At 42.9% G+C, this 16,216-nt stretch overlaps 2 protein-coding genes across 5 annotated transcripts; both read left to right on the plus strand.

Annotated features, from left to right (window-relative positions):
- The first annotated feature begins 1,214 nt into the window (after positions 1–1,214).
- On the plus strand, positions 1,215–7,496 carry preb (prolactin regulatory element binding). 3 transcript variants are annotated; one of them, XM_084556903.1, is made up of 10 exons: positions 1,217–1,371; positions 2,037–2,216; positions 2,401–2,596; positions 2,850–3,103; positions 4,667–4,747; positions 4,861–4,988; positions 5,801–5,974; positions 6,361–6,433; positions 6,534–6,693; positions 6,793–7,496. In XM_084556903.1, the coding sequence occupies exons 2-10, from the start codon at positions 2,082–2,084 to the stop codon at positions 6,885–6,887; spliced, it is 1,296 nt and encodes a 431-aa protein (XP_084413029.1). In that variant the 5' UTR covers positions 1,217–1,371; positions 2,037–2,081; the 3' UTR covers positions 6,888–7,496. The 3 variants fall into 3 exon arrangements, with proteins under 3 accessions (XP_084413027.1, XP_084413028.1, XP_084413029.1); XM_084556901.1 differs by having other exon boundaries at positions 1,215–1,371; positions 6,534–7,496; XM_084556902.1 differs by having other exon boundaries at positions 1,215–1,371; positions 2,043–2,216; positions 6,534–7,496.
- A 2,362-nt stretch (positions 7,497–9,858) lies between these two features.
- Positions 9,859–15,753, plus strand: LOC311496883 (syntaxin-12-like). 2 transcript variants are annotated; one of them, XM_084556907.1, is made up of 10 exons: positions 9,859–9,993; positions 11,163–11,299; positions 11,708–11,777; positions 11,901–12,000; positions 12,584–12,721; positions 12,852–12,895; positions 13,018–13,126; positions 13,222–13,294; positions 13,390–13,472; positions 14,159–15,753. In XM_084556907.1, the coding sequence occupies exons 2-10, from the start codon at positions 11,200–11,202 to the stop codon at positions 14,249–14,251; spliced, it is 810 nt and encodes a 269-aa protein (XP_084413033.1). In that variant the 5' UTR covers positions 9,859–9,993; positions 11,163–11,199; the 3' UTR covers positions 14,252–15,753. The 2 variants fall into 2 exon arrangements, with proteins under 2 accessions (XP_084413033.1, XP_084413034.1); XM_084556908.1 differs by lacking the exon at positions 9,859–9,993 and adding an exon at positions 10,882–11,015.
- Positions 15,754–16,216: the final 463 nt, after the last annotated feature.

Consider the following 16,216-nt stretch of genomic DNA (forward strand, 5'->3'; position numbering starts at 1 on the left):
ATGGATTACCACTGAGAACAGGCCGCGCTGTAATTAATAAACTGTATGTTGAGAGAGGAGAAGACAGATTGTGCTGGATTAAAGCATGCTGCATCGTTTGACATTTGGCAGAGTAGATGTTTGAAGAGAGAAATCCTCTTAAATTACAATAGTCAAGTAAGACAGTAACGGTGGACGGCATATCACAAATATCTTGTTCCAAAATGTTGCCACCAGAAGGCGACAGGTTCAGTTTTGCCGCTTATGCAAATCGGGTCCACGCTGGCTGCAAAATGGTTCTAATGCAAATGTAATCCAATTCTTCGCCTACAGTTATCCAAACTCCACACATATTTCAGTCTTGACACTGATAATGCCATCTATTATGGCGGTTTGTGTGAATGCTTATTGCCATTATGGGCTGCAGTTCCACTCTAATTCGAAAATCAATCTAATTTGGAAGTGAAACATCAAGGAAACGTCATAAATGCTTTTCCAAATGACTTAAAAGGATGAAATGGGCATTGTTCACTTTGTCAGCAGCGGAAATCTGGAATAGTAGCTCATGCATCTAATGGATGAGGAATAATTTGAAATATCTTATGTAATTTTTTTTTGTAAACAAGTCAGTAATGTGAGGACTTCAAATACGACTGGACAAGAAAATATTTTGTGTTCTCCCATAGCTCAGAGATCATCGAAGTAATCTCTGAATCAAAGCTCAGATATGAATACAGGTGAAATTCAGTACTGGAGCCAACAGTAACTGCGGATAACAGGCAGTATTTATGACAGTCTGGGTCACTAACAGTAAACAGGGCCTGCAGCACAAGTTTATACCGGGATATATTATTTTATTTGGTCATCATATCAGTTCACTGGTCCGCCTGTAGCGGGCTAAGAACCAATTATTATTATTATTATTATTATTATTAGTAGTAGTAGTAGTAGTAGTAGTAGTATTAGCAAACCTTCTTCCAAATACTCGTAAGGAAGAGCAAAAATTTATAAATTATTATTATTATCATTATTATTATTACTACTATTATTATATTATTAATATTATTATTGTTAATAATAATAATACATTAAATTAATTAAATAAATTAATAAAAAATATCATGTGATTTAAAAAAACAAACAATCCCTGGCGTCTCTCCTGTGGTGACGCAATGACGCAGCGTACGTACTGCGCCCTACGCTGCTGACGTGTAACTGGGGAAGTTCCTGTTTAGCTCAGCTGCCGTTGGTTAGCATGGCTTCAGCTGCCGCCGCTTAGCTCCTGTCCGCCGCTAGCCGCTGTCACTGAACGTTCAACATGCAACCGTCAAATTTATTACCCGTCTATCTGGTGGTATAGCAACACGAGACAAACCGGCCTAACTTCACCAGGTAGGGGGACTTCAAATTAAATTCACGAGCTAGCTAGCTAGCAGGCAAGTAGCCCGGCGTGCTAGCTGTAGCAGTTACAGCGAAACAATATTGACACATTAGCCTCACTGTGCGATTTTTTACATAACGGTGACATTTCCTCACGTCAGTGCAGGGAGCGTAAAGCTATTAGTCATTATTTGTGGCTGTCACGGATCACATTTGTCTGGCAGTGATGATAATGTCCATTCTGCTAAGCCCAGTTAAGCATTTAAGCAGCGATGCACTTATTTGCCACCACGAGAAGAAAAGACAACACACTAAAAACACTCTGGTGCAATCTCCACGCTGGCAGGTATCACAGATGGACTCTGTCATCATCCTGTGGCGACTGTTAGATCCTGAGCAGCCTCTAAAATCAACTGTAAATGTGACTTTTATGTTGATAATAGAATAAACTTTCACAGTAGGAGGAAAAAAAAAAAAGTGAAAGTCTCTTCTTAAAGTTTTCAAGTTGAGGCTTTGTTGTTGGACTTATCTGGCTTTAGTTCCATATCACACAAGCGCTGGTATTATCTGATAGTCCCCATGATGTGTCTGCTAACTTAGCGACACCAGTCTGAATGCACCTGGTGTGATGGTGTCCCAAACCCACTGCCACACAGACTAACACTTGTTTCCCGCAGGTGTGTGTGTGTGTGTGTGTGTGTGGAGCAGTTTTATGAAGAACAATGGGAAAGAAGAGGATGCCAGATCTGTACAGAGCCCCCTTCCCTTTATATTCTATTAAAGTGGACCCAGATACCGGGCTGGTGATCACAGCAGGAGGAGGGGGTGCCTCCAAGACGGGCATAAAGAATGCTGTGGTAAGTACTTAACTAAGTCAAGTGTTTTAGTGATTAAATGTTTTATTATTATTGTATGTTATTGTATTATGTACTACAGCGTACTGACGCGGCCTTTGAAAATGCAAATGCACGTCGACAAAACACATCTCTGCTGCATTTGTCTTTTCTAACACGTATGACTTGTGATTCGTGATGCTTTTAGCACTTCCTGGACGTGCAGCTGGTCGGGGATCGCCAGTACAGCGCCAGCCTCCTCCACTCTCATGATACGGACACGCGTGCCACGATGAACATGGCCGTGGGCAACGGCGTGATTGCCGCAGGGCAGGACGGGACCTGCTGTCTGATGAAGTTTAAACACTGCACACAGAAAGGAGGCAAAGCTGCTCATAAAGACGGTGAGGCTGCTGCAATCTGAAATATACTTGCTAAATGTTCTGTGCAGTTCGTGGCTGGTTTAATTTGTTGATTTAATCATAGTTTAGTCATGTTTGTGCTTCTGCTAACCATTATAAAACTAGAGTGATGATTGAGGGGAGCTCGCTAGGAGGCTCCAGTTGAGTTTACATAAACTTGTCTTACTTCACAATCCAACACGTTATCCATCCAGGAGTTTTTGTTATCCGTTAAAAGTGAGTGTCGTCTCTGCAGCTGGGAACAGCGTGCAGCAAGGAAATGCCAGGCGACGAGCAGGGAAAGGGGACAAAGACGGACAGGACAGAGCTGCCGCATCTGGAGACACGTCGGACATGAAGGACGAGACGGCTCACATTTCCGTGACCGGTTTGGCTGAAGTGCAGTCAGACCTGAACCCTCAGGACCCTCTCCAGAAAGTGGTCAGGTTCAGTCCCGACCTGAGCCTTCTACTGACGGGAGGCACCGACGGACATATCAGAGTCTGGGAGGTAAACCGCCTGCCACGTATGAGTGGTGTGGTCAGGCTCTGGAGCGTGCATTGCAATAATCTGATTCATTTAAGGGTGAAGAGCTCAGTGTAGGAACCAGACATGTGAAAGTCAGCTGCTATACACCGATCAAGCATAACATTATAACCACCTTCCAAATATTGTGTAGGTCTCCCTTGTGCCTCCAAAACAGTTGAGACTCATCAGAGAATGGACATGGGCCTTCTGATGCCTGGATTATGCTTCCGCGTAGTGATCACGCAATGGCCACGCAGTTGCTTGGACGCAGTCGTGAGACCGTGATGGTTCTGCGTGGGGTTTACGTGTCGAAATGCAATTCAATGCCACACCGGTAGAGGGCGCTATGATTTTTTGTGACCGACCGACCGAGACTCTTGTGACTTATCTCGCCTCGTATAGTTATTTACCTTCCGGCTTTTGTCGTAGTCACAGTGAACGATGGACACCGAGACAGAGAGACTGGCGTTGGAGCTCCAAATTATTCAAGCAGAGGAAGAAATACTTCTATTGCAAATTAGGGCACGAGAAAGGACCGGAAAAGCGGTCTCCAGGGGATGTAGTTAGCGGACCAATCACAGCCAATGCCGCTGCGTTGCTGCTGCGTTGCTGCTGCGTTGCTGCTGCGTTGCTGCTGCGTTGCTGTTGCGTCGCCTCGACGCGCGCCGAGGATTTTTGGGAGGTGCACGTCTGGCCCTTGCGTAGGACGTACGGGGGTCCGCACGGACGTAATAGGTCCGTACGCCCCCTCGCGCTGTGTCAACGCGGAAGCATAACTTGGGCTTAAGGGTGTCCTGTGGTCTCTGGCAACAGAATGTTGTTAGTGGGGGGTCTTTGGGTCTTATGGGTTGAGGGGAGGGGCCTCTGTGGTTCGGGATCTAGTGAATTTGGAGGCCAGGTCAACACCTTGTGCTGTTCTTCATGTTTTTTTTTTTAGTTGTTCCTAAAGCATTTTTGTGTGTGTGTCTGTGTCAGGCTGCATCCTGCTGGGGGTGGCTGCTGCCATCAAGGAGTGTCATTGCTATGGGGTGGGGGTGCCTGGTCTGGTCTAGGTGGGTGCTACATGTCTAAGTAACATCCACATGAATGAATGCCAGGTCCAAAAGTTTCCCAGCAGAACACTGAATTGTCACAAGATGACCAATGTTAGTTGTTTCTCTTGTCAGTGGTCATAATGTTATGCCTGATCGGTGTATCTGTCCGTTGACCTCCATAACAACACCACAGCCCTGCCAAGTACTTAAATGATAAGGTGATAAATATATATCAGTAGTTTTGCAAACTTTGACCTGCTACTTTGACCTGCAACAATAAAACACTGGAAATTTTATAGCGATTTAATTAAACTTTTGCAGTAAAGACGTATTTATCAGGAGTTTATTGGGCTGTACTGCAGATGTCCTCCAGATGTTGAATAAAATGTTGTCATATGCCAAAATAAATGACGGGGAGAACTTGCAAAAATACATAGGTGACATATTTTGATCCACATTTTCTGTTGCTGTTGTTTCCTCTCATAAACTGGTCGCTCTGTTCTTATTTCAGTTTCCATCCCTGAAGAAGAAGTTTGATTTCAAAGCACATGAAGGGGAAATTGAAGACTTGGACATTAGTCCAGGGAACAAGGTGAACCGCTGACACCTCTTGGTGTGGATGTTTAAGGTGGACTCTAGATAATGACATAATGATAAATGGCTTTCATCAGTAACAGTCAGTGTGTTGTGTTTTTTTTTATACAGCACCTGGTGACTGTTGGCCGGGACTTTGCCTGCAGCGTATGGAGTGGCAACCAGTTGGTTATAGGCCTTAACTGGCGTGAAACTATGCCTCAAATAGCTGAGAAAACGTATCGATATATGGCGTGCAGGTAAAAAAACACATCACATTCTGTTTTGATTAAGAGTGTCCCATCAGTTCACCTCACTATATTCATCTTGTTGATGTGTAAAAGTAATTTCACCACTCATAATTTTCAACATTTCTGCATAAAAATGACATCGGCGGAAGTCCTGAAAGTAGAAAACGAGAACCAAATCAAACAAATTAAATATAAATATACATTGGTGTTTGTTTATTAGAAATATTATCAATATTACATATCTGTGAGGTGCAAAAGTAAGTGAATTATTTGGTTTGACCCCCTTGTGCAGCAGTAACAGCAACTAAACATTTCCGGTAACCGTTCTTCTGTAGAACAACTCGTGTTCTTGGGCTCGTTCAGCTCATGGACAGATGTCCTGACATTTTCCTTTAGAATTCTCTGGTATAATTCAGAAGTCACTAGTCCATCAGTGATGTTCAAACTGTCCTGGTCCAGATGCAGCAACACAGGCCCAATAAGGACGGGATGGTTTTGTAACAACTCTTTCTCTGAGCTCCTCAGGAAGCTCCTTTGTCTGTGTCATCATACACTTCCATAAACATGTGTTGTGAAGATCAGACTGAGTCTTATTACATTGATTGGAAACGCTTCTGGACAGATGGACTCTAATTCTTCCTTCACAGACTTCACAGATATGAAATATTGGCTCATTTTCCTGAATAAACAAGCACAAAAACTGTTTAATGTGTTTGACTGGGTTCTCTTCGTCTCCTGTCTGGACTCGTGTTAAACTCCACTGCCATGGATAACCCTAACCCTAACGACGCTGTATATGGCTTCATTTTCATCCATTTCAGGTTTGGAAGGGTAGAAGACCAAAAAGACACCCTGAGGCTTTACACGGTGCAAATCCCCCATAAAAGAGACCGAAAACCTCCTCCCTGCTATCTCACCAAGTGGGACGGCAAGAGCTTGCTGCCCATGCTGACTGCTCCCTGTGGCACTGAGGTCATCTCAAGTCTGGCTGTCAGGTAAAGCGATTCAGAAGATACTGAGATTGAGACTGAATGTCTTAGTTAACACATTAAAATGTTAAAATTGGATGTTACTTCGACATGTAGCACCCACCTAGACCAGACCAGGCACCTCCACCTCATAGCAAAGACACTCCTTGACGGCAGCAGCCATTAGTAATGCTAAGCTACATCGTGTTTCAATAGCAAACTGAAATGTGCTGAAACCAGGAAGTAGCATTTAGCACTGCAAGCAAAGACTAGAAAATGGTAATAATTTATTGAGCTCTCAAGGCAACTGGAATTGTGATTTATAACCTGAGTGGGCAAGTGAAATAAGTTCATTACAAGAATGGTAGTCACACGTACGTTCTTTTAATCTCTTTTAATTTTATTCTTGACAGTGACTCTGGGACCTTTCTTGGCCTTGGAACTGTGACAGGATCAGTAGCCATCTACATCGCTTTCTCCCTACAGGTAACACATGCATGACCGCTAACCAGTCCATAAATCAAGCGAGCAGCCGTGTTTTTTTTTAATAATAATTTGCTAATTTGTTCTCCCTTTTTGTGTGTAGAAGCTGTATTACGTGCAGGAGTCCCATGGCATCGTGGTGACAGATTTAGCCTTCCTGCCCGACTCCATGAAAGGCAAAAATATCAAAGGGAATAACGAGACAGCCTTGTTAAGTGTGGCTGTGGACAGCCGCTGTCAAGTGCATACTGTCGCCAACCGAAGTAAGCCCTGCACCATCATCATCATCATCGTCATCAAGCGAACATATGTGTTGTCTAACCTCAGATCATCTCACTGTTTCATCTGTTTGTCTTCTACAGGATACTTCCCCGTTTGGCTGGTGCTGTTCTTCTGTGGCCTCATGGTGGTGGGAATCATCCTCCTCCTACAGAACCTCTTCCCAGGATTTATTTAAAACCGTTCACACGTTGTCGCGGATCAGGGTCGATGCAGCTCGGACACCTCAGCGTTGCTCAGTCCTACGTCCAAACGCAACCAGCGCTGCATCACAACTAAACAGTGCAATCAAACCAGGACAGACTGGAGATGTACTTTCTTTGAGCTCTATCAATAAGTAATATTGTTTTGGATTCATTTTAGAGTTAAAGGGGATTCGGATGATAAATTTTTTTTTATTGACCTATTTAAGGAGCAATATACAAATAGTTAATTTTCACAGAATGTGTATTTTTAAACCTACATGTTGAATTACCCATCGTCTTTGATAAACCCAGTCCTGTGTTGTTGTTGTTGTTGTCCTGTACGTCCACCAGGTGGCAGCAGATACCACACAGTGTTGGGTTGGTAGTCAAACTAAAACGTGTTAAAACCAAAATCTGTCATGGGATGTCCGAATTCAAACATAAAGTAATGACTGTGCCAGTATCCCAGGGTTAAGGGGGAAGAATCAGTTGATATCAAAATAAAACCAATGTGAGGGAATAAAGTAATGAGTCTGTGAAACCTGAAAATGACGATGTCATTTTTACTGGAGTGAAAACTAAATGTGTCCCTCTTTCATGAAGACATTCCCACCTTTAATTTAATTAAATCTAATCGACTGCGTATACTTTTCTCAGCTAATGTACAAAAATATGATTGATTTTCTTTTTGTTTTTTTAAATGATCCCCATATTATTGTACCTTGTTGAAAAGACAGAAGAAATAAAAGTATTAGTAAACAAAGAAAGATGACCAGATCGCATTTGTCGTGTCGTTAAGCTTCATTGGAGCAATGAAAGAAGGTTGTGTGGTCTGATGAGTCCAGATTTACCCTGTTCCAGAGTGATGGGGGCATCAGGGTAAGAAGAGAGGCAGATGAAGTGATGCACCCATCATGCCTAGTGTCTACTGTACAAGCCTGTGGGGGCAGTGCTATGATCTGGGGTTGCTGCAGTTGCTCAGGTCTAGGTTCAGCAACATTATGTGCTCAAAGAATGAGGTCAGCTGACTACCTGAATATACTGAATGACCAGGTTATTCCATCAATGGATTATTTTTTCTTCCCTGATGTTCACGGGCATTTTCCAAGATGACAATGCCAGGATTCATGGGGCTCAGGTTGTGAAAGAGTGGTTCAGGGAGCATGAGACATCATTTTCACACATGGATTGGCCACCACAGAGTCCAGACCTTAACCCCATTGAGAATCTTTGGGATGTGCTGGAGAAGGCTTTGTGCGGTGGTCAGACTCTCCCATCGTCAATACAAGATCTTGGTGAAAAACGAATGCAACACTGGGTGGAAATAAATCTAATAGTCCTCATAATCAACATTTCTAAGAACCATATCTAGTTAATACAAATTCCACACCACGTGTAACTGATGGCTGTTTACAGTCACGCTGGTCACATGGCCGTACTCCACTCCACTCCTTTGTTTCTCACATGAGCATCACAAAAGGTCAGAGTGTGTGGTTCTCATTCTCCCTGCACAGTTGTGGTAACTGCTTCTGATTAAACGGGCCTTTGCGTCCTACTAATCTACTAATCACTGTCTGGGTTTCTGAGCAGAGAATCACATTGTTTGGTTAAACCGTTGTTCACAAACCCTTTTTTTGTTTCCTTCGAAATCAGCAATGCCAGATGCCTTGCCCAACTCCTGATCCCTATTTTCCAGTTTTGTTAAAATCCTTTGCAGAGGAAGCTTCATCATAGTCCACACAGAAATCTCTTCTCTGTCAGACTCTTCTTCTTCTCTTCCTTTCCTTGAAAGAGCTCTTTTGTTTATAAGATAATATAAATTATATGATAAGAAGAGTCTCAACTGCTTTTTTTCCTCCTCATATCTGTCTCTGTCCACAGGCAATTGTCGACTTCTGTCTTCTGTCACGTGGAGGGGGCACACACTGCTGCATTTAGGCTAGTTAAATTAGGTCAGCATGAGAGTCATGGGACAGGCACGGGATTACTGCGAGAAGAGTCAACATTTTGCTTTATATCTTTTTAGATTCCTGCTGCTGCCTCCAAATCACACCATTTTCAAAGCAAAGTAAATCCTGTGTTTCCAAGATAAAGTTCTGTTAGATCTGTTAGTACGCTGGAGACCTGCTGTTCATGGAAGGATGAACTGAACACACAATGTCCCATCTGTTTAGAACAGTCAAGCTTTATTTTTATTTGGGTTTAGGACACGCTGAGATACTTTAGTCTCTCTCTTAGGCACCCAAGACTTCCAAGATCAACAACTCTCTGATGAAACGATATTAAAAAGCCTCTAGTGGTTAGGTCGACAATACTGCATTTTTTGCCATACTACTCTTTGGTTTTGCTCAGAAAAGCAAAGTAAATGCAATAGGCTTTTGTATTTTGAAGCGGTGGTAGGGATGAGGACACTGAACAATCAGTCGTGGATAACCCCGACCACCCTCTCCACCATATACTAGACAAGACAGCAGAGCACCTTCTCTAAAAGGCTCAGACAACTTCATTGTCTCAAGGAACGCCGCTACAGGAAATCTCTCCCGCCTTAGTGCATCAGTGTGTGTACAAGTCGTCGTCTGTGTGTTACAGATGACACTGATTGTAAATTGCAACTGACACATTTTACACATAATTGTTCTGTTTATTGTTTGTGTATTTAATCATTAATTTCATTGCAATTTCATTTCATTTTACTATTAAAAATGCATTATTATTGTAAATATTACACAAGTTTATATATATTTTATCGTTATAGATTATACATGGTGTGCTGAGACTGCAATATCTATCTATCTATCTATCTATCTATCTATCTATCTATCTATCTATCTATCTATCTATTAGTACGGGGTCAAAGGACTGGTCACGCCGCATTCAAAGACCCTCCGGAAATCTCTCTTTCAGCCATTGTGCTCCCGCATTTAGCACCGACCGTGAACGCAGCGTCAGAAAAACGTCGGATTAAAAGCTACGAGCGCGTGACGTCGGAGACGGGCTGGGTTTTAGTGTTTTCTTTTTTTCTCTAAAGGCTGTTTGCGATGTAAACACATTTATCCGAAACATTTTTTGGAGAACAACTGTCGACGCCAGATTCAGCAAGTAAGAGATTTATATTTTTCCTAAAAGATTTTGAGGGACACAGGTGTTTAATCAACGGTAGAAAACACTAGAACTAATAATAATCAGACGAGAGGTGCACATCGGCACCGTTATTAGCGCTGAGTAATAACAGCAAATGTGGATGGACGGTTATTTATTTATTTTTTTAATATATATTATAACCCGAATTACAGTAGCTCTGTTTAACATTAAATATATTCGGTGATAGAGTGGTTTAACATCGCCTTCGATGTTTATAGGCCTTATAGCTCACCGATATATTTAGTTATTTTAAGCTAGTTCACGTGAGGATTTGGGTTTGGCTCTCGCTCGCGTCTGTTTCTCTGTATTTAATGCTAACTAGGCTATTCCACGTCTTATATGGAGCATTTTTTTTTGTTCTCCTGCGTCTATAGACATTTAAATATATATTTATATATAAATATACTGTATGTATAGCCCATTGTCTTCCACAGAGCGTCCCTCTGCTAGCACAGCGGTGTAGTTACACCAATACGAAGAAGAAGAAGAAGAAGAAGAAAACGAAGAAGAAGAAAACGAAGAAGAAGAAGAAGAAGAAGAAGAAGAAGAAGGCTGTGTCATCCTAAATATGATCACATATCATCATGATGTTTAGAGTTTTTGTACTCTTTCTAGAAACTGTGAATGTATATAATAATAATAATAATAATAATAATAATAATAATAATAATAATAATTATTATAATAATAATAATAATTTTGTGGATAAAGGTTTGTAACATGTTTATTTTCTGTTGTAGTATTACATGATGATCTCCTACTACTACCGCTACTTAAGTTATTTCACACTTTCAGACATCTTTTCAAAAATATATTTATAATTAAAATGAAAAAGTAGCCCTGCGATAGACTGGCGACCTGTCCAGGTTGTACCCCGCCCCCCTTTCTGTGTGGCGTTCGCATGTTTTCCCTGTGTCTGCGTACTCCGGCTTCCTCCCACCGTCCAAAGACATGCTCGTTAGGTTCATTGGTGATTCTAGGTGAATTGGCTGTAGGTGTGAGTATGAATTGTTGTCCGTCTCTCTGCGATAGACTGGCGACCTGTCCAGGGTGTACCCCACCTCTCGTCCGACGACAGCTGGGATAGGCTCCAGCCCTAACTGTAACTGTGTTTGTGATGCTTGTAGGTTCAGAGTTTGATCGGCGGTGTGACTCAGCAGCAGGATGTCCTACATGAGAGCAGACAGCAGCCGGTCCCAGCCACGGGACTTCAACAGTGTCGTCCAGATATGCAGCTCCAACATCCAGAAGATCAGCCAAAACTGTGAGCGCTTACTGTGTTTCCTACACATGCACGTGCCCGTTCATCTCTGTGGGCATGTCTGTGCAAGATGAGATCCATAGTGTGTATGTACAGTTAGGTCAGCATAGGTTTGGGCACTGACACAGTTATATAATGAATATGGCCTTAAAGTGCAGAGTCTCTTTGACTTGAGGATATTCACAGATATTCACTGACACCTCCCATGTGCATCTAATGTTGCTTACAAAGATAAAAAACTAAAAAAACAAGTCCAGTTGCCCTTGCTTTCGGCCTTTCTTAGGATATAATCTACCAATGTATCACAGCATTAATGGTACTAATAGGGCTTTATGATCATTGTCTCAGGACATTCCTAATAGTCCCGTCAAAGATATACACATTTACTAAAGCGCTTCCTTTCCTCTGCAGCCGGGCAGATCAAAAACCTCCTCTACCAACAAGGGACGAGGCAGGAGACCTCCGAGGTTCAAGAGAAGCTGTAAGTATTGGAATCCCATGGAATCTCGCTGGATATTGCTTTACTATTTACTGTTAGGGTTGAGTCTGTAACTAGTTAAACCTTTCAAGCCTTTCTTAGCAGTGTTTGTGTTTCCCCCTGCAGACAACAGCTCCAGCACTACACCAACCAGATCGCTAAAGAAACCAACAGACACTTGAAGGAGCTGAGTTCTCTGCCCCCTGCACTGTCCCCATCAGAACAGGTCACTGACAGACTTTATACTCAGATCTGTTAAGTTTTAAAACAACATATTGATTATTCGTAAATTATATGCATTAATCAACTACTTCACGCCGGTAATACACGATATAGTGCAACTGTATGCTGGGGTGCTGTTATGAAACATGAAAAGGTGGGTATATGAGCTACTTAAGGTGTGTGCCAAAGTCATGCTGCACACAAAAAAGAGTTAGAGACAGTAGCTGTTATAATATTCTACTGCGCCCCAGATGACGTCAGCGTTTATTTGCATACAGAGCAAATTAGTGATGGCTAGCCAAAAGGGACCAAGGAAGGGATGGATAGTGGAACGCTGCGAGGGACATGTGAACAGGACATATGGCAGAGAAGGAAGGAGGCATGGGGAGTTAAGTTTTTAGGCAAAGGAAGCAGGAGAGAACCTGATTTAAGCTGCGTACATATCTGTGGGAGTATTACGTATTAATCCTAGTCTAGCCTTCTTTCTTGCTCGGTCAGCACTGTATCCAAGTTCGGGAAAATCGCAAGTGTAATCCGTGCCCTTTTGGATTTCACGACTTTTCTTCTCCTTCTCGTTTTTCTTCCAGAGGCAACAAAAGCTGCAGAAGGAGCGTTTAATGAATGACTTCTCCGCGGCGCTCAACAACTTCCAGGTGGTGCAGCGGAGGGCAGCTGAGAAAGAGAAGGAGTCGATGGCCAGAGCTCGAGCTGGATCCAGAGTCATGGTGAAACCAGATTTTTGATTTGACAAGATCTGTAGCCTGAACAGCCAGTGAATCGTTAGTGACTAATGGAATCACTAATTCATTTGCATACACAATGAAAAGCTGTTAAATGTTCTTTTACTGTTTATAGGGAGATGGAGGCAATGTGAATGAAGAGCTGGTGACTTTTGAGAAGTATGTTTTTTTCACAATATCCTTCTCTGTGCTTTGATTGGCTGCACACAAGCCATGTTTCTACAACAATGTGCATGGGTACACACACAGAGCTGCAAATAAAGCTATATATTATTGTGCAGGGAAGATGATTGGAGCCAGAGACAGATTCAGACCGAGGAGCCCAGCACCATTACAGAGGAGGACCTGGAGATCATCAAAGAGAGAGAGACTAACATCAAACAGCTGGAGGTATCAGCTGCTAGTTTATCAGGACCAGGGTAACACCTCTATACGCTCAGTAGCTCTGTTCACCTCATATCCCTTCTTGTCCCTGTCCTCTCCAGGCCGACATTATGGACGTGAATCAGATCTTCAAGGACTTGGCTGTGATGATCCACGACCAGGGAGAGATGATTGGTAAGTCAGAAGAGGATCCTTTAACCGATATTGTGTTGGTGTGAGAGCGAATATTCGTCCACTTTAGATTCCTCTTTCTGTTCTTTGCCCAACAGACAGTATTGAGGCCAATGTGGAGAACGCTGAGGTTCATGTCGACAGAGGGGTCGTCCAGTTGCAAAAGGCAGCATACCATCAGGTGAGACCTAAGGCCTGGAGCTATTCCTAATTTGTCCACTAGAGGGACACTCTGTTGTAGGAAGAGTAAGGGACATAATAGGCGGTTTAGGCTTCTGTGTAGCGACAGCCCAGACACAGAGCGTCCCTACACAGACTCTAACGCTGTAGCCTGACGTGCACCTCCCCAGAAATGTAACTACGCATGGCGGGGATGCAAACCACAAGATCTGTGATTGGTTTGCTTGGTAGTAGCACGTTTTTTTTGGTGGGATATGCCTGAACACCTGTCCCTTGAGGCGTCGGGAGGCGTCCTTCCCAGATGCCCAAGCCACCTCAGCTGACTCCTCTCGACACGGAGTCCGAGCTCCTTACCCCACCTCTAGGGCTGAACCCGGCCACCCTGCGAAGGAAACTCATTTCGGCCGCTTGTATTCGCAATTTCGTTCTTTCGGTCATTACCCAAAGTTCATGACCATAGGTGAGGGGTTGGAACGTAGATCGACCGGTAAATTGAGATCTGACGTGTAAAGTAAAGTCAAATTACTTATGTATTTACGTTCCTTGTGTTGGATATTGCTAAATACGTAGATGTATCCTCTGAGGAAGTTTGTGCACTAACAAATATTTATCAAGGCTTTCGATTTCCAGCATTTCCAGCTGCTTGAACTTCATTTTTGTTCTAACACGATGTTTTGCTGGGTGCAGAGGAAGTCCCGTAAGAGGATGTGCATGCTGGCCATGGTGGGCTCTCTGGTGCTCATCATCCTCATCATCATCATCTGGCAAGCCATCAAATGAGAAGAAGACGCAGCCCACTGAGACCTTCACATGACTCCAGTTGTGTGTGTGTGTGAATGTGTGTGTGTGTGTGACAGAGAGAGAGAGAGAGAGAGAGAGAAGTGGAGTGTTGTATGTCTGTATTATAGACCAAGTACGAGAAATAGACCCTGCATCCCAGCACAAAAAGAAAGTACAAATGTCCTCACCTTTATCCTTTCTCACTGCTGTATTTAAATGTAACGTTGCACAGTTTTGCACACACTAAGTCCACATAAACCCTGTCTTGTCTGAGTATGAACTGTATCGCTGATATGAGGAGTGTGGATTCTCTCTGGATGTGCTGACCACAAACATAATATACTGAAATTCCACCCCATGAGGCGCCGCTTGGGTCGTGTCTGATTGTGTCCACCAGAGGGCAGACTAACCACGATGAGAGACGCCAACATCTGCACAGACACCAGAACAGCCAGCCATCATGCACTACGGACACACGCTACATACATCTGTGAATCCTTTTATTGCCTGTAAAAGCTACTATATATTAAAGTGGCATAAGTTAAGTTCCCTTTAGTGGTGCAGAAACCTGAACTGAAGTTAGTTTCAGGAAGCATGCACCATTAACCTGACGATGCAACATTATGTTTAGTAGTTTGGGTTGGTTGTATAAAACTAAAAAACTAAACATTGTCCACGATTGTCACGTTAAAAAAAAAAAGATTTTAGGTATTTAAAAAAAGCATGTATAAAGTTATACACCGATCAGCCACAACATTAAAACCACTAGCAGGAGAAGTAAATAACATTGACCATCTTGTGACAATTCAGTGTTCTGCTGGGAAACTTTTAGACCTGGCATTCATTCATGTGGATGTTACTTAGACATGTAGCACCCACCTAGACCAGACCAGACCAGGCACCCCGCACCCCATAGCAATGACACTCCTTGATGGCAGCAGCCAGGAACAACTCCAAAAAAAAACATGAAGAACAGCGCACAGTGTTGACCTGGCCTCCAAATTCACTAGATCCCAAACTGATCAAGTATCTGTGGGATGATCCACAGAGGCCCCTCTTCTCAAAGGTCCCCCCACTAACAACATCCTGTTCCCAGACACCACAGGACACCCTCAGAGGGCCCATGTCCATTCTCTGATGAGTCCCAACTGATTTGGGGTCACAAGGGAGACATACACAATATTAGGAAGGTGGTTATAATGTTATGCCTGATCGGTGTGTATAATAAATAACAGTGAAAATTTACTTATTTTATTGTTTTTGTCTTTAGGATGAACTGTCCATTTAAAACCAATGCCAGTCATTTGATTGTGTGTCGTATATTCAGGCTGTCGGCGCTTCTAGCTGCTTCTATTACAAGAATGTACAGTCGTTACTGCAGTTACTAAAGAAAACGTGCTCATACTGTTGTTCATTTTAACCTGTCCCATGTGAGTGCTATAACTATGGAAGTACAGTAGTTGACCAACTTTTATTATGCAAACATAAATGCAGCCGGTAAATAAAATACATGTGTCAATCTAACTTTGCGCTTTGAGTTTTTCTTCTACTTGCTACACTAAATAAAATATGACAGGATCACGTGTGCTATTTGCAGTGAAAATTTAACGTTTTGAAAAAAATAATAAATCCGTCGTTAAGGCAACACACTCTCCACATCACCTCTTGTACTTGAGGTCAGCTAATCAGCTCGGACGACGTGACGGGCAATGAAATCAGCCCTGAAACGCACTCAAAGGACACTAAAGAGAAGCCGGCGTTTACGTAACACCGTCATTTGGTTGGCCTCTGTTGATTGAGACGCTGTTTTTTTTGTCTTAATTGTTCCACAGTTATTTATGTATTTATGCTGCGTCGGCACTTGGAGCTAAGGTTAAGGGGCTCCTTGGTATAGAAATGTATCAGCGGGTCTGGACAGAATAGATGTGCCGAGCCGCGTGTTGAGAGATTTCATTAAGCTGGAAT

The sequence above is a fragment of the Chelon labrosus genome (assembly GCF_963514085.1).
Source record: "Chelon labrosus genome assembly, chromosome: 12".
NCBI lineage: Eukaryota > Metazoa > Chordata > Actinopteri > Mugiliformes > Mugilidae > Chelon > Chelon labrosus.